At 41.5% G+C, this 19,319-nt stretch overlaps 1 protein-coding gene across 1 annotated transcript in view; it reads right to left on the reverse strand.

Annotated features, from left to right (window-relative positions):
- Positions 1-17,497, reverse strand: part of LOC104961795 (exostosin-1a) — a 38,154-nt gene extending 20,657 nt beyond the window's left edge. Inside the window, exon 1 of the mRNA XM_010790134.1 lies at positions 15,639-17,497. Coding sequence (XP_010788436.1) covers positions 15,639-16,591 — 953 coding nt within the window. The 5' untranslated portion in view covers positions 16,592-17,497. The remainder of the gene's footprint in view (positions 1-15,638) is intronic.
- Positions 17,498-19,319: the final 1,822 nt, after the last annotated feature.

Genomic DNA, 19,319 nt, shown 5'->3' on the forward strand with positions numbered 1-19,319 from the left:
GGTTAATGAGAGCACCCCTCATAATCATCTTCCGTGGTGTTCATTAGACATTGAGATGAAAATGAAAAGGCACCTCTGGTATAGAAAGAGTGTACAGTCCTTTGTAGAAAGAGAATCCCTGAAAAAATAGGTATTAACTACCTAAGAACGTACATTTCAGTGGCTAAATGACTATGAACAGTGTGACACCAACATGCCTGAAGTTAAGGAGCTCAAAATACTCCACTGGCCTCAGGAAGAGAGCAATAGAGATCGACGACCAACGCTATTATGAATGAGCTTCACTGCACTATCTTGTACTTAATGGTGTAGTTAATCTAGGCTGTTTTACCTGCAGCCAAGATAGATAGATGAGCGGAATCTTTTAAGCGATGGAGCTGGCTAACGTTGCCCCTCCAGCAGGAATAGGGACATAACACTGGAATAAAAAAGTGGATGGCAGCAGAGCTTTGAGGGAAATGAAAATGTAATTGAAAAAAAAATATCTACACCGAGTTCGGCTGTGGAATGCTACCTTAAGGGTGAATGTGTATAATTATCACTCTGCTTTATCTTTTACCTTCATTAGTTTTTTTCAAATGTTAAGCAGAGAAAATGGTCTCTGGGGTAGAATTTCCAGTTCCAAAGACATCCAGTCTTTATTTCTGAGGTCATCTGAAAAGTACTAGTAAGGAATTTCTTTGCTTCATGGTAAAGATTCAGGCCCAATAGGCTATATAATGGTTATTGATGAGTAATACATGTTGAGAAGATGGAATAAGTTGTTTCAACAAACACAAGGCAAAGAAAAATTAGAGGCAGGAGAACAGAGGGATAATTGTTTGATTTATCTTTAAAAAAAGTGGAAAAGTTAAATTTTAACCACTGAATCTGTCTTTGTACGTACAAACAGATGGAAGTGAATGGTTGGGTTACCCTTTATAGGAAAAGGGGGCATTTTTCTCATGGTGTAAAAACAAGCATGGTTGCCTAATGGGGCTTAGGGAGCACTACCTGCTCCACCCGGAGTCAATGGAGCAAAAACGATAGTATAACCAGAATGACTTTATGAAAAACAAAGCCTTTACTTATTCCTCAAGGCACCTTTGGTTCTCTCATCTTCCGTTGGTTAATGAGTTCAAAGACAGTTTTATAAAACATTTACAGCCTCACAGAGGGGGGTCTCTAGTACCTCCACAGTTGTACACGACCCCAGGATAATTAACCTACTTATTATGCTTTGAATCTTTAATCCTGCTATTTTCAAAAGCCTTTTCTTACCAGTAGAACAAAAATAACCTTTCATCTCTACAACCATTCTCAAAATGGAGTCACACATGTCTTTAGGTTAGTTCCAGTAGCACCACAAATACTGACCGAAACCAATTCCTCAACATCCCTCCAGAAAATGTGTGTGCCATTAAAGAGCTGCTCAATTCCACCGATTCCTTAAGGAGTTTGGAGGAAGCTGCCCACATCTCTAATCAGCCATACATCAGCTTGATGAGGTTGATGAGAGGGATGCTTTGAAGAGCTCTCTGGATACCGAAACCCAGAACAAGGGAGTGTCAGAGATAATGAAATGACTGTTGTTAATGGAACAGCCATTAGTGCTGGAATGTCAAGGATGCTGACGGTAGATTCAGCAAACATAAAGATGTCAGACCAGACAGTTCGGGTCAATTTACTTTACTGTAGCGAGCGCGAAAAGAGTTGCCCTCTTTTGGAAATTGCTGTGAAAGATTATATATTTACCTAGAATGTATCCAACAGCACTTAAGGCCCAAGTTATTTGGTGGATTACTTAATGCTTTTATAGCCTGCTCTTATGGGGTAAAAAAGAGTGATTGTCTCAACCACTTTTACTCAATGATACCTCACCTGGTGTATCAATCTGGATCAAAGGCGACAAACTCACTTTCCGGGTGCTTTCGCTTACCGATCTCTTAGTCGAGCCATCAACTACCAACAACGAGAATCTGGTAAATAACTTATGAATAAGGACATTACACAAATTCAAAGTGTATTTTTTACAGCCAAGATGGAAGTGGTGCAGATTGATCTGAGAGCTCCCCGAGCTTGAATGAATGTAACTGACTTATGTTGGAGATGGTGGCGAGCTGCTGACACTGTTCGAGAGAGAGAAGTCCAGGTCAGGAATGTCTCTGATCCAGAGCCAAGCAAGGACGGATGGATGAAGGAAGAGATAGAAGGATCAGAGGTTGCGCTAGACTTTTTCGCTGCCCGTCAAAATCCAGTATTACCCGTCGGCCTTTACACAACTCTGACGAGGGGGGGAGAGAGTGAACTGCACCTCGTGGGAGCGCGTCCAGTGTAAAGCCAAAACTCAAGACATTTCAAGGATTTGTACGGCAAAGTTAGGTTTGGAAACTGTATCATTTCCTTTGTGGTGGGCATGCATAACACCAGAGCCTCGCTGCGGGGAAACTTTGGCGCTGTTCTGAGTTTGTTCTAATCTGTCAAAATGACGGACTGCTTTCAGATTTTTCCGTCATTGTTAAAAAAAAATCCGTCATAGACGAAAAATACTCGGTTTCCACGACCTCTGAGAAGAATGTGCGAAGGCAGATAGTGATGAACGGGAGAGTGGGATTAAATGACAAAGGTGGAGGGTGAAGTGAAACAGGAAAGGAGTGAAGAGAAATGAAGGGGGTGAAAGGGAAAGCAGGGTCGGAGGAAGGGAAACCGGAGGCAAAGAAGTTGGAGACAAAAGAGAGAATGCAGAGGGAAATGTAATCAGCAAAATGAGAAACAAAACAATGAAATCAACTGAGTGGTGACATCCATCTGTGCAAGTATCTATTTACCTGTGTGAGTTCTGTAAATGTATCAGCATGGGGAGAGCTTTTCTGAAAAACAATTAGTTTTTTAGAAGGGTGTCAGCTCAGACAGCTTCCTCGTTTCAGTGGCAAAGCAAGCGTGAAGATAGCAATGACAGGGAAAAGGAGGCTTTGTAATGTCTCAGAATATGGGATGTTATCAAGTGAATGTGCTATCAATGCGACATCAAATGGACTTGTGGGCCGTGTCTGATCTGATCCAATCCATCACACAGAGAGGGGGATTTAGATAAAGCCTGGTGGCTGCGGGTAGCATCTGCCTGCACTGAGAGTTTTTAACCATTTCATGTTTGCTTGTGCGTGATTTGGGACAATATCGGAGGGGAAGTGCGTCAGCCAAACTGGAGGACCATGTACATGAGTGCATGTGTTAATGTGTACAGGCATAAGGGTTGTTTTTAGGACACACCCGGGGAAGCCTTATGCAAGTATTTCAGATAAAGAGTGTGTTATTGGGAAAAGGCAAAAAGGAGCAAGTTTATATATGTTCTAGAGGTTTGCATTTCACCAGGTCTTTGCAGTTCAGGGACATTAGAGTGTGTCCATGTGACAATTGTGACAAAGGACATCAGTTTAATGCAAAAGCTGAATATCTTAAAAGCGATCAACTGAGGTCAGTGGAGCTATTATCACTGTAAATCCAGCATGAATTATATAAACTGTCCCCACTAAATGTCATAAAATCCTGCAAAAAAGAAAGAGAGAGACGCTGATGAACTGACTGAAACCATCTAAAAGAGCAGGATTTCTTCAGAAAGGAAAAGCAGTTACCTCAAAGAAACCTAGACATCACTTCCAGAAAGAAATATTGCTGCCAAATATTTTAAAAAGGTGTTTTTAACAAAGAAAATGTAATTGACCTTTACTACATCGCAAAGGAGGCAGGAATCTCAGAGACAGATAATTCTCAAATTTAACAATTTTGAGTGAATAGGTGCCACAAGGGGCAAGTAAGAAAAACATTTTGTAACTTGGATAAAAGTGCCACATGAAAAAAAAGAAAAAACAGAGTTGATAGAACCTTGTGATGACAAAGAGCCTCAAATGCAATGTGAAGGGCTGAAAGTGCAAAAGTGTGAAGTAATGAAAGGAGCAGTTTGATTCTTCTACTGAGAGAGTAAATGAGTGTCTCGCCAAGTAAACCGCCGAAAACAAAGTGTAAACAGTCTTTTAGCTCTCAAGAGGCAAAAGATGATTACCTCACAATTACGAGACCACAGAGGAGAGAGAAGCCCCATTGCCTCGGTGACGGAAAGAGAGATTACATGGTGGCGGCAGTTCTAATGATGATGGGGAAGGGAAAAAATACAGCAGTTCATCCCAGAGGATACACAAAATTGCAACAACTAGTAGAAGTCTGTGGCACTTGGCTAAAGCATTGGCAATGCTTGGCAATCATATCCAGAACTCTGCTGCCCGCCTCCTCACCCACACCCGCTCCCGCGACCACATCACTCCCATTCTCCAGAACCTCCACTGGCTCCCCGTCCGTCAAAGAATCCACTTCAAAGTCCTCCTCATTACTTAAAAAGCCCTCAACAACCAGGCCCCCCCCTACCTCACAGACCTGCTGCACCACCACACCCCTTCCCGCTGCCTCCGCTTATCAGAAGCCAACCTCCTATCCATCCCCACCAATCACCGGACCTGGGGGGACAGAGCCTTCTCCGTCGCTGCCCCCTCCCTCTGGAACTCACTCCCACAACCCATCAGAGACTGCACCGACCTCACCACCTTCAAAAAAATCACAAAAACTCACCTCTTCAATCTGACTTTTTTTTGTGATTGTTTTTGTATTATTTGACTTTAACTATATATTTATTTGTTGTTCCTTTCTTTTCTTTTCTCTTCACTATATCTGGAAAGCGTCTTTGAGCACCTGTAAAAGCGCTAACAAATTAAATCTATTATTATTATTATTATTAATGCTCTTCAAAGTGAAAGATGAAGAGGGAATGCCTCATTTGGTGCCTGCTGCTAAATTAAACAATTTTCTCAAAGCACTAACTTATTAACATGCAGAGGCACTCAACATCTTTCCATTTCAGTAAAGCAGCATTACGTTACACATGGCAGCTCTTTATTTTCTTAAAAATCCTTGCAGGACATTTCTAGTAGGTCTGTCAAATAATTTAATTATGAACACGTTGATTAACCAACAAACATGGTAACCACTCAAATTGGGTAAATATAAACACTTTTGATTTGTGTGTCACATTAATGATGTGGCATATACAACCTGCACTGATGTATCGGTACCACAGTCATTCTCATAAGGGCTTAAATTGAATTGAGAGCCGGATTTGCCACAGCCTACCACCCCTTGGGTTTTAACCCATCTAATAAATCCTCACTCACTTCATGTGATGACCAGTGGGGGGGGGGGGGGGGGTTGGGCTAATCCTATGCTGGTACCATGATACACCTACACAGCTATATACTGGCTATTCGGGACAACAAACCTGAGCAAAAGCTAAAATCTTTTTATACACCAATTACGGAAAGTTAAAAAGGGAATTAGAGTTAGGAATAGCATATAGCAGACAACTTTAGATGAGACTGCACAATTAATCAGAATTTCATCATATTGCAATATGGACTAGTTCAATCCTCAAATGCAAGATCACAGTATTTGTTAAAGACATAATATTTGTTAAATTACAGTTTTCACAACCTACAAAATGTATTCTACAGACTTAACAAAACATATTTGTTAGGTACAGATCCTCTTAAGAAAAAGATATTATTTCATTATCATGAATCATATTGTAATGCAATATGAGTCAGAATAATTGCAATTAGTTATCATTATCAAAACCAAAACTATAGTCCAACACAGGAAGTTAAACGGGTGACACTGCGTCTAAAATACATTTGAAGTCAAAGAGAGGGCAGCGGGAGGATAAAAAGTGTTGACACAGGTTTTAATGACTAAGTCACTTAAAGGGTCATATCCTGTTACAGTCATCACATATTAGCACCATGCAAACAATGTTAAGTTCCTTATCATGCCATAAATGTTTAAAGGCAGCAAACATTCGTCATAGTAAACTATTTCATATTTTATATTCTCCACCCCTTAACATACAAGTCTATTCTTTCCACCTGGGCCATTTTTACCAAGCTGCAAACAACATTTGAAGGCGTTTTTAAACAATCTGAAAAACGTAGCTACTGGGAGCAGTACAATTATTAGTCTTGGATGGGAAAATGCTGGTGGACACCATCACAAACCTCTCAATTTTCAAACCAAGGACAAGTTAACATGATCTCAGAGAGGAATGTGCACCACAGTACCCTCTGAGGCAGCTGGATTCTTGCATCCTTGCCCAGAACAAAGCTTTAGCATCTGTTAATGAATTCCACGGCCAGCAGTGCTTGCTGCTGCGGGCAGGTAATTAGCTTGAACAGCGGGAAAGATCAAAGAAAATACTTCCTGCCTTGCCCTGTGGTTGTGACCTCACAAAGGGGAAGTCACAGATTTAACCGGGTGAGAGAAGGAAGGAAACTGTATGAAGCTTAGCCAACAGAAGAAAGTCAAAGCCAAACTCAGATTTAATCACAGCAATTTGGTGATTTGATAAAGACAAAAAGTGGATTAAAGAAACATTTAACACATTTTACCTTATCTAGCTACTCTGTTTATTTTTCTTCTTGGCATAATTAGGTGACTTAATGTGAGCCTAAATGGTACGGATTGAGTCTTAATGGCTAATTTATCTGTTAAAGACTGCAACAACAAACAGGTTGAATAAGTCCACCATTTCACGGAAGAGTAAAGACTATCACATACTGAGGGTTATCATCATGTGCACTAGAGCTTCCCTTCCTCTCACACTGCAGGTTGACGTCCTTATCTGACAAAGTGGAGTCCAAAGAGGACAGCGAGATAGCTTATCTGTGTGTGTGTGTGTGTGTGTGTGTGTTTATCTGATGATCCAAGCCACTACCAAGCCAAGCAACATGGTGGTTGGTGGTAATATCTCTATGTTGCAAAGTGTGGTTACCAATAACTCAGCGCACCATGATGATAATGCATTGCGTTTGAGAAGATACAATCACGCTCAAGTCTCAAAAATCATTCCTCTCTTCAAATAAAAAATACTAAGGTTAAGGTAGAATGTATTATTGTACCTTAATACCCTCCTCCATTCCAAAAATTATACATAATTAAAAGATATATATTATTTTGCCCGAGTCAAGAGTCACAGACATTGAGAGTTTAAATGTGTGTAGGCTTGGCAAGTGTTTTCTCCGCATTGACAGAAGGATTAAGAACCCATAGGATTTGGATGGCCTTGATTTAAGGGTGCCGCTTAATTCTGCATGTAGCTCTCACAACACATTTAATTGTAGATGAGGGATAATTGGGAAAATCCCCATCAAGCGCAGCAAGCAACTTAACTGGTAGTTTAAAAAGGGCTGTAAATGGGCCTCATGCGTCACGCAAACCCTGGCTTGCTGAATGATGAGTCACTTCCTTAAAGTTACATCTTTGTCCCTCGATGCTCAATCAGGAGCACTTAAGATGGCTTTGGTAGAGAAACCAATCCAATATTAAATGTCCTTACATTATATATAACTTAACGCCCGGATGTGGTCCCTTCTTAAACAACGATCACATTATTCATATCAGCGGATGGCACTAGAGCTTTAAGAAAACAGGCGATAGACCAATGCTTTGAGGTGGATAAAAGAGCACTCAAACTCTTAGGCAAACATACCCAAAAAAAAGAAATGTGCGGTCAGGCAAAGCAATTTCCAATCCGAGCAAAGTGTGAAGACACCATAAACATTGATTTTGAATCACTTCTCTGTAACTACCCTTCAAAGGTCACCCTGGACATTTCCATCACCATAAACTGCTGCTTGTGTTTCATTAACGTTTGTTTGTCTCCCCACCCTAACTCTCTTTGATGCGGGTTAGTTTGGCAGCAACCCTTTCTTTCTGTCTTTCCAGACCAACTATATAGCATTTGTCAAGGAGCAAATAAATGCTGATGTGTTCCTCCACATGGTGACAGGAAAAGTGTTTCCTAGATTGGACCACACTCTGACGCGGACGTCCTTCCCCTTATTCCACTCTTCCGGCATTCCAACAGGAATACATCACCTGCACATGTCTGCCAAGGACGAGACATATATCATCCTGTCAGGACATGAGCTAGAGAGGGAACATAGTAAAAAAATCCTGCTGCCCTCTGTCACAAGCAAGTAGCCTCCAAAGAAAGGGAGAGTGCAGCAAAAACCCATTCAAGCAAATAAAGAATTTGAATCAGAAAATTGTGAAAGAAAGTGTGGCCACGGACAAGGCCTGTATCAATGTAACTAACAGACTAGCCAATCAACAGAGAAGTCACTTCAAACTTTTTTTTAAATCAATGTATCTTCAAAGTTAATTTTCATGCTTCTCTTTGTTTTAAACTACATTTTTCTCAAGAGAAAAACATTTACATTTTTTACTGATAAAACCAGAAAGTGAAAGATTTAACCGTTATTTAAACAAAAAAAATGACTATCAGAAATTATAAGTTGCCAGAATTCGATTCAATTCGGCTAAGTCAAGAAAATGTCGAGGCAGCTCCTTCACAGGCCCTGGTCGTAATTAATGAGTGACAAGATGTGGACATTGATGTTATTACCTTCTGTTCCCCCTTAACCTCCCTCTCTATAAATCCTGGGAGTGAAAAATGAGAAGGCAATCAATTGAGAGGCGAGTACACATCATGCTTCTGGGAAACAGTCCACTTTTGGGAGTTCCAGGAATCAAGCAGACACTTAAATATGCATGTACACCAACATGTAAATACACTGTTTTAAAAGACAATTAAGAATATTTCATTGTAAATGATCAAACAAATAAAGCCACCGTTACATTAGCATATTTATTAAAAATATTTGCAGTTCAGATGACAACTATATTTATCCATAGCATTTCCTCATTTGTAGAAGTACAATAACAGAAAGAAATGGCCTGCAAATGTGATCAGCTTGATTTAAACTAATGTTAACAGAATTAGCTCTAAATCATCAGGTCGGCCCACGGTGCCGCCGTCTTTACTCAGAATTTGTCATTTTCCCATGACATGACGCTATGAAGAACAACAATGCCGGCAATGTGATAGCCTGACTGCTCTAACTCAGTCATCTGCCTTGTTTCTATACCTTTCATTTTCCATACGCCCTCTAAATACAAGCAGTTTGTAATCTCCAGGCTTTGTAGAAAACTGCATCATCCATCTAGTTCAGCCTTTCAACACAAAGCTATGGACCATTAGAGCAACAGGATAAATAAATCCCCTCTTACAGTGTTCGTCAGCCAGAAGCTGCACTGTGCATATAATTTTATTGTCGACAATTTGTGTAGTTTACTATAATGACAGAATCTTTGAAACATCCAACCTTCATTTAACTATCTAAAAGCAAAACACTGAGTCGACATCCAACTTGCTCCATTGCTTTTGCTTTCACTTCTTACAGAACTGGTCCTACACAACACATCTAAAACAGTACGTTAAACACTGACCACTCTCAAATGATTGTGTGGTCATGTAAGTGTAATTTCTGGGCCTGTGTTGATAGAGCAAACATATCATCTGTGCGGAGTGGTTTTGTGGTTTACCAGCCTGCTGTATCATTCTGCTCTCTCCAGCAGGGCCAACAGCCGATGGTTTACCGGCAGAGCTGAGTTAGAAAGGAAAGCAACTGGTGCAGCCTTCTCGAGGAGGGGATTTTTCATAAACTGAAGTCAACCAAACCCATTGCACGATAGAAACACAGACTGCAGTGCAAAACAAACTGTAAACAATGTTATAACAGATGGCAACAACATAAGATTAATGATGTCCCACTTTTTCCAAATGACATTTCAGTCCCAAGAAAACACACTATCACCATGGGAATACTGCATCTCTGGCCTACCTTCATTACACAAATGCTCCGCTCTGGTTTACTCGCAGACAAATATAGATAATGTATTGTAAACCAAGCAGATGGAAATAATCAGGAAAACTGAATATATAAACAATAAACCTAAGCAATTACTTAAATACCACAACTTAGGGATTCACGTATATCTCACATGTTACTTGTTAGACGCTTTTATCCAAAGTGACTTACATAATCAATACTGTGGGCAATCCCCACAGGAGCAATTTGGGGTGAAGTGTCTTGCCCAGGGACACAACGACATGCTGACTGCAGTGGGGTTTGAACCTGTGATCCCCTGATCCGAACACCAAGGCTCTATCCACTGCGCCACAAGACTTCAGATCTTGCCGTTTGGCGGCTATAAGGCAGTGACACAGCAAGCTAACTGTTACCTGTGGCAGCTGGGCACCAAAGGGGCTGACATTATGTGACTGTGGCCAAACATTGCATCAAGTTCAGGCACAATGTGTACTGTAAGCAGTAGATTGTGTAGAACAAGTACATTTGAATTTCACCATTTGTGACATTTGATTTAGTTTGGCCTCACCTTCCTGGCTTCTGTACTATGTTAATGACAATGGTCTAAAAACTCCAACGCAACTACTTAGACTTGTGGCAGCTACAAAATGCTGGGCTATTGTGACGCTTTTATTTCCGAAACATTTTCTGAAATACATCACTCATCCCACTTTCTATCAAACATGCGAAGAACTTTGTGATGTGTGCAACTTTTGTCTAGGAATAAGCAATCTGAACAAAAAAGAACGGCAAAAAAGGGGAATATAAAAAGACAATATAAACTAAAATAAAAGCATTGAGCGATCATGTGCAGGAACTCTTAGATTCTCCCCGCATGATTATCTTTTTCCCCAAGCTCTGTAAATGCCTGCATCAAGTTGGCTAGCAGCCCTCTGCCAGGGGCTTTGGCCAATACTGAGGATTAAAACCCTGCAAGTCTATAAATACACCTACCAGCCCGATGTTAGCTCCCAGCCAGCTATTGCACTCACCTCTCACTGCTGGATGGCTGGCATGCGTTTTCCTTTTTTTCAGCCTCTCTTGCTTTTACTTTCTCAGACTCTCACTGCTCTCCCTTTGTGTTCCCATGTTTCCCTCCAACTCACTCTCTCAGTTTGACTCACAATCTCCCATGTCTCTCCCGCTCCCCTCATCTCCCATTCTATCCATCTCATACTCTCTCGCTTGGCAGGGTCTCTTAATTGGAAACAAGCTGTGCGAGGGCTTTCAGTTTGAGTTTAAAATTGCATCTGACCTGCCTCCTGCTGCATCTTTTCTTCTCTCCTTTGGCTGTATTACAGGCTTGTACACAGTGGCTGAGTGCAGATGTCTGAAGGACAGAGTGTGGTGAAGAGGGAAGACAAAGGTTGACTCTAGTGGCCACGGACTGGAAGCAGCAGGGACACGACAGGTAAAAGGGAGACTGCTGGAGTTTACTTGAAACCCAAATATGTGAATTTTATACCTGACATTTTTAACCCTCTAACAACATGCCTCTATAATCAATTTCCAGTAGGATATGCTCTGAACAAGGAGGTAGCTTGTAGACATTGATGCTTCATACAACCTTTTACCAACGTGTGACCTTTTTATAAACCATGATACAATACACATTTTCTCTTCTCTTCATATGTACAGTTATGTGTGGGAGTCTGTGACATGTCTGAGGAGCATCGCGATCCTTAAAAAAAAAAAGTCTTTACTGTAGAAACCTATGGTAATAAGCACAGTTAAAGCACCACTAAGAGAAACTAAATGAACCACAAGCACACATAAGTAACAAGCCTAAATTGATGTGCTTAAAATACCACCAAAAATCTCAAAATTGCATTATACACTAGCAAAAATACACTGAAATTGTAACCAAAACAATACAATCACACAGTGCATCATAGCATTAAATACAGTGTCCAAATATAATGATTTTTTCCTTCCAACAGGCCAAACATTACGTAGCACATCAAAAACCCATATACATTCCAAGCGAACATCTGGAGGATACAGTCTGAACTATAACACAAAGATTACACGGCCATGACATGGTAATTATGGTGAGGGGCTGCATTCTGTCTGTCAAAACTTCCTTGTTGTCAGTGGGAGAGGATAAGAGGGATTTGTTGCACAAAGGGCCACAGCCAGGCACAGAAACTATTACTTCCCCCCAGTTAGACCACAGACTATACTGTCTGACCCACGCACAGAAAAGCACAACTAAACACGTTACCTGTATAAACAGACTTTGTCAAATATGGGGTCTCTACCAGTACACATAGAAGGTAATGTAAGGATCAACAAAATACATTAATTTAACAGGAATTCAGCACTGGACTGGGGATGAAGCCAAAGCCTGTTAACTGATAGTGGTGTGACTTATTCAGGATGTACTGACTGAGAACCACTAAACATACTGTAGACATGCAATGAAGTTAAGCCGGCAAGGCCTATAGAGATACTCAAGAGCCAAATTCTCTCCCAATGCTACTTAATGACAGCTGGATTAATTTTTCCTCTGGGTTATGGCTTCAATGCCACCCATCTCACTGTGTGAAATCACTCCCTGGCAGCTCTTGGCAGTATAGGCAGCGAGCTGACAGAAAGAGAGAGCAGCTAGCTCATGTCTTAAGAGTGATATTGAGAATGTTATTCTGCTGAGCCAAAAGAGGAACCTTCTAAGCTGATACCTAGCTGCATAGGCAGACACAGAGATGAGAATCCTCTGAGGATCAATGCTAAGCAAACACATCTTTATCACATCACAATATTAAAAAGAAAGCACCCCCTTCCCACTGTAATCCATGCTGCAGCCAGGTTTCTTAGCAGGCCCCTTAACACACATTGAAAGGGTCAGTTGCCAAAACTAACAACAAAACCATAACAGTGGTTGTGCACCATCTTGTTGTCTGTCATTTTGACAGACAGGGTTGTAAAAGTATATATGTTATTAACTCTCAATAACATTTAAATGTTTAATATTAACACATAGGCTTATTTAAAATAGGTGAAGTCTGCAATTCTAATCCAATAAAACATTTTGTTTTGTGCCTACAGTTGCGCACCTTTGATGTGTGGCCAAAAATGAGGCAAGAAATATTGGCTTGAATGTTGTTAAACATGTTTTTCACACAGATTTAGAAATTTGGACTGAGAACTAAGACAATAACTGACTGAGCGCCACATAGCGTCTATTAATAATGAATACACGCTTGGATTATGCATTTCAAAGGAAAAAAGTTAAACAGAGACACACACTGTGCGTTCACTTTTCATGTCAACACACAAAGCAGAATTTACCTACTAAGTTGGGTTAGTCACAACCAGAGTTCCCGTTAGCCGGTAATTACCGGACTATGACCGGTAAAATATGCTGAAGACCGGCAAATCTAAATCTCTCCGGTCAAAGTGTCCGCCTGTCCGGTCAAAAATAATTTCCCCTTAGCGCAATACCGCATCGCAACTTGCGCCACTTATGTGACAGACAAAAGAGTATGTGACGGACAAGAATAGTCAATTCTAATGTCTAACACTTGTTAGACATTGGAGAAAGAGATGTCCTGTATGGGTTGATTGTGCGTTGATCTGTTGGTAATGCCTCGGGGTTCCGGTGGGCATGTAAACAAATGCATAATGCTGCGCTATACTTTGCGGCCTCACCCGGTTGCATAGCGGCGCTTATTGTTTAGGTGTCTTTTAATAAGCAGGTAGTCCTATCATTAGCTAGAACTAGCTAGATCTGATCGATATGGACATAAACGCGAGTGAAGTCTAATCTGACGGGAGAGAGAGATCAGCTGCTGCTGACGAGTCGACACGCAGCTCTGCATAATCACCTGCAGCGGTGAGCGGAACAACACACACACTTCAGGTTAGAATATCACACATAGCTATTTTAATTACCTCTCAAACTACCTAAACTAGTTATAGATATGTTTAGTTTTACTGTCGGGTCACTCATTACTGATCCTTGAGCTGCATGATACTGACGGTCTGTCAGGAGAGGGAGAGAGCGCTCCGTTTACTATTCCCGTGTTATTGTAAGTTACTGTACACTTTTGAATGATGTACATATTTGATATCGAATCATATCAATTTGTTTTAAAGCTCAATAAATAACAAAGAAGACCTTTGACCGGTACTTTTCAAATTTTGTCCGGAAGATTTCAACTTTAACGGACATGTCGACCGGCGAAAAAATATTCTAACGGGAACTCTGGTCACAACAGACCCAAACCACATGGGGGAGGGGTGGGGGTCACGCAGGAGGACACAGGTCGGGGCCGGGGCATTCCTGGCTGATGCAGTTGGGTTAGTCTGGGAAATGACTGAGCAAACAGGGGCCAGAGTGGCTTCCCCTAACTGGCACCAGTGCTTTGTCCCAACTAATCCACTCCAAAGAGCCACAGTCAAATACACAGCGCCATACAGTCACCAGTAACAACACAGCACGGTCTGGGGGGACACGAAATGAATCCCACTGGCCAGAGCAGGGAGACAGACGCCAGTTTGCTCATCGGATTTGGGCACAGAGAACAGCATGGCTTAGTGGAAGGACTGGGTGGTGATGATCACTGAGCAACTTTTTCGGGCCATGAAGATGTGCAGTATTGCCTTCTTCAGGAAGTTCTGGGACATTATTACTGAGAAATATAACGTTCGAGATCAATAGAGTTTAAGCAAATTAACTTATTGACTTGCTTATTAAAACAACGATGTGCTTGTAATAAGGCACCATGATAACTGACAGCTGAGTGTGTGTGTACGTTTTTTGCATTGACCATTTCTGTCAGAGAAGATCAGTACTCATAACACACTGAGAGGCAGAAAGGGGGAAATGCCGAGAGAAGCAGATTCACCCAATGCTGAATACCAGGCTGTTTAAACAGATGGTAATATAAATTGAATTACATTAATACACAGTCTCTTGTGGCTGACATTTAGGCAAATCTACTTATCTGTAACTCGTGATGTGATATTTGGTAAATAAAGACATGTGATGTGAAATCTACTTGAAGTGACAAATCGCCATTGTCCACTAGAGCCTTTTGATTGCTGCTTTGTGATAACTGTAACTGAGTGAATCAGTTCATTCATTATTAAATTAAATCAGGGAAAACTGGGACTTAATACAGTCTTTAGACCAAGATGGATTTAGAAATATCACAATTAAATTCCTTCATCCCTGGGAAGTATTATGACACATTAAAGGTGGGGTAGGTAATTTTGGAGAAACCAGCTCGAGTGCGCTAGCATTTGAAAATACACAGCCGGAAAATGAATCTGCCACTTCCTTACAGAGCCCCTCCTCCAACACACACAACGTGCACATGACTATCGGGATGTTAAGAGCATTCCATGGAATATAACAAAAAGTGTATCTCGAGCCGGTTTCTCAAACTTACCTACCCCACCTTTAAGTAAATGACCACCCAGACGTCTACATTGAGTTGTCAAATAGAGGAAAAACATAAAAAATCAACACCATGGAAACAATAACAAAATATAAACCATTTTGATAAATGTGATGTTGTGGGAACAAAGACCGAAAGCCGTTTAAATATACTACTACTATAGGGTTATCTGTAGTATCAAATGGTCAAAGAGCCCACTTTGGTCAATTAAGCTTCAAACCAAGGAAAATGATGTTCTGTCAAAACTTTCATGACACCAACACTTACCTTATCATTATCTGAGATCGAGAGAGTGTGAACCAGAGCAGTAAAACATGTAAAATACTGACAAACCACTTGAACACAATAAAAGGCAGTAAAAAAAAAAAAAACCCATACAAAAACCTAATGTTGTGAATAGAAAAGTAATTATACACTTAAAGTTAGTTAAAAAGAAAGTACTTACTTGTCATAATCTGCATTGTCTTTATCACAGCGTGCATCTTTATGCTTCTGCCAGTCCTTCCCGTGCTTACAGGTGGTGAGGAGGACCACATCATCAGAGTTATGAACATGATATAAAGCGTTTCTAGTGTCTGAACCTATTCCTGTTAGGTACCTCTTCCCCTTAAAAACAAGCATGTACTTCCTATAAGGGGGAATGGTGTTATGTTTCAGATAGCCCCTTTCCCCTCCTGTCCTAGGGTGTTCTTTAGAGAAAAGAGGGATAGAAACGTCAAAGTTGGGTCTAAAGTTCTCAGTGCTGATGCTGGCCTTAGCCAACATGGCGAGGCCGATGTCAAAGCCAAGGTCTTCTGTGTAGTCTGGCCAGGTGCCAGAATATAAATTGAAGATGATGTGGTTTTTGCCCCCATTCCACAGATGTAGGCTTTGGATTTTTACTTTCAAGTTGTGCACATACTGGGGTGAAAGCTGGTCCCGGTCCAGAGTGTCTAAACTCAGGATAAACAGGCATGCCTGTCCTGGGTCAGGTGTATAGTACATGGATCCTTCAATAGAGGATAAAATGTTCTGATAGCTCTCTGACATCTTCTCCCCTTTCTGCTGGGGGTAGACGTACACTTTAAATCCATTCCTCTCACAGAGAGAGAAGTCAAAGCAGGAGTCCATTCTGCAGCGTTTTCCAGAGTCAACGCCTGAGTTAGCGTCTCTCTTCTGCCTAGGAGATATGTGTTCATTGTGACTATCGCCCCGGTCCTCCTCCCAGGGGCTGTAAGGCTGCAGGGACCCCGGGAAGCGACGCCACCGCTCCCCGGGGTGATAACCGGTGAGGCTGCGGTCATCACGCCGGCTGGGACCCCGCCTGGAGAGGGGGAGTTGTATCCCTCCAAAACAAAACAACAGGATGAAACACGCACCGGCGGAGAACAGAGTTAAGTACCGTTTTTTGGCCTGCATGTGTCCTACGATCTGGGATAAGATGTCTGGCAATAAATCCAAGAAGCCCCCAAGTTTTGGTTTCACCACCTTCTGCAGGAACGCTCCGCCATATTCTTGTGTTCAAATCTCCCACCTCCTGCTTCAGATGCCTTTCACAAGTCCAGGAACTGATCCAAAGCATGTGTGCGATTTAAAATGTTCATCCAACTCGCCTCCTCGCCAAAAGTTGACATCAGTGACCAGATCCCCCTAAACATGGGGATCTAATGTTAAAGTAGCACCCCACTTTCCTTTGTATATCTTTACCTATACTTTGCTCAAAACGCTTATTCCCACTATATGTATGATGCTTTGCTAACTAATAACAACAAGGTAACTAATAACACCATTGCACGAAATGGGTACAAAGTAGAGTAACGTTAAAGCAGTAGTGTGTGCCAGACTTGTTGCCTGGTCAGTAAACTATTGTCCCTACTAGATATTAGCAACAAAGCACTGGAGCCCTAAATATTCAACATACTCAGTATGAGACGTTGCCACAGTTCTTTCACTAAATGTACCGAAAGATAAAATTATCATTGTTACTGTTGGCTTAATGTATACAGCGACTTTCTCCATCCGAATTAGCTAGCTAGCGGGCTAGCCGACTGGCTAGTCTCTGAAAACATTCCCAGTTAGCTTGTTAGCTAAGCGGCTGCATCAAAGTAGCTTTATCGCTGGTTGGAAGTACAGGCAGCCAGGCAGTCTGTTTTCTTTGTCCAAAAACAATGTCTCTTCATTCGTCCACAACTTCGCTCTTCCTACAAAGCCAACGGGCTCCTTTACCTATTCGTTCTCCAGTCGTGTGTAGTATTTAAGTGGTGGCTCACACACACAAAAACAAGCGGTGCTGTGGAGACTGCAAGCCCAGCAGTCCCAGCCGAACGACTGCTGCTGATGATGTGACGTTCCTTCCTTCACCGCGCACGGTGCGTTGCTATTGGCTAGCGTCACATCCGAGGAGGGAGGGGCATCCAGTGTACCCATTCATATCCAGAGGGAAGCGAGGAGGAACAGTCCCTGCACTCATTGACTTTAGGGAGATATACCATATACTGAGTTCTGCGATTTGCCTATTTAACTATATCAGGTCGTAAAAACTGAAGTATTCTTGATTGCAGATTTATTTGGCAATCCATAGGCTTTTAAAGTTTTTAAAGTATAAAAAACTACTACAGTACAGTAAAACACATAGGCAGCAATAATATCACCTTAAATCCCATTGAATTGCTGTTTAGTAGGGTTTTTACGAAAATCGCTCAAAAGTGGAGTCGAAAGAGATGAGTTTTCAGTCTGCGCCGGAAGATGTGTATCACACTATCTTTATTAGCAGATGTTGTTTACACAGTTGTTTTTTGAAGGACTTGCTGCTCTAAGGAAATTATACAGTTTTAGATATTAGTCAGGTGTATAAAGTAAAAAGAAAGACAAAAGAAAATCAGGGTCTATGTCTATAAACTCAATCAAAACAGCTATAACACTGACAAAAGTGTTGTACATAATGATGCAGGACGAAACCCCTTTGATAAGCGAATCACATTACTGTATTCCAATTTGTGTTCTTTATTGTTTGTTGTTCATCTCATTAACCAGTTTCAGCACTGTCCTTTGATGCACTGTCAGTAAAGAAACTATCCACGCAAAGGACTGTTGGACCGAGACTGTGCTGTGAAGAGATTTAGGTTTCAGATAAATGTATTAAAAAAAATATTTTGATGCATAAACCAGTGTTAATGCAATAATTGGTTGTTGAATTCTGATGCCTTCTGATACGGTCTTTTGATAATCTTGGTTCTTCTTCAGCTTGCACAAATCACTGAGTCATACCAGTACTGCTCTGCTAAAGGACCTCTGACCTTAATATAAATATGTCGTCTAAATATAAGTAGGATATAAGAAAAAACACTAGAGAGGACCAGCTGGACAATAGCACTACACTGCATTAGCCAGGTCTCCTTTGGCATGTAGTAAGCCATGATGTGTTTTCACAGCTGCTGTGGTCTGAAATACTAGGGGTGATTTTGCAAAAACGCGGAAAGAGCAAGGAGGAATGTGAAGCTGCGTTCCTCAGGAGTTGTGGACCAGCTATCTGCACAGTCTCCGTTCCCCATGGACCACTGATCAAAGACAGGCAGGGATATGATGGCCACCTCCTCCCTCTCTCTTTGTCTCTCCTCTTTCTGTCTCACCCACCCCAATCCACCCGTCTACCTCTCCTTACTCTCTATCCCCCCCTCTGCTGCTCTCTGGCATTCTTTCCATCTCTTCTCCCTTTCATCCCTCATTTACAAGGGGTTGCCGCTGGTGACTGATGTAAATAGATGGATGTTCCTCAGCTTTTCCACGAAAAGGCTCAGATGCACTTTTTTATTATGTCACTGGATTTTAATTCAAGCTCTTTAAAGTGGCCCATCCATGTGTAAGTGTGACAGTCCCCCACTTTACAGTCAGACATTTATTTGTGCACTTTCAGTAGAGTTTTTGGGTGACTCACTTCAAAACCAATGCGATGACAATGTGAGGACACAAACAACATTTGGATTCAAGTGAAAAACACATTTAAAAAACAGCTGTGGGTTTTTATTTTTTCTTGCTATTATTTGCAGCTTATTGAGACCGTGGTGATGCTGTTTCCCTGCTGTTGCATTGTGTTTACTTAGCTGAGCACGGGCCAGATTTAGCAGCGGGGTGACTGAGCCAGAGCAGC

The sequence above is a fragment of the Notothenia coriiceps genome, unplaced genomic scaffold, assembly GCF_000735185.1.
Source record: "Notothenia coriiceps isolate Sejong01 unplaced genomic scaffold, NC01 NC01_scaffold00033780, whole genome shotgun sequence".
NCBI lineage: Eukaryota > Metazoa > Chordata > Actinopteri > Perciformes > Nototheniidae > Notothenia > Notothenia coriiceps.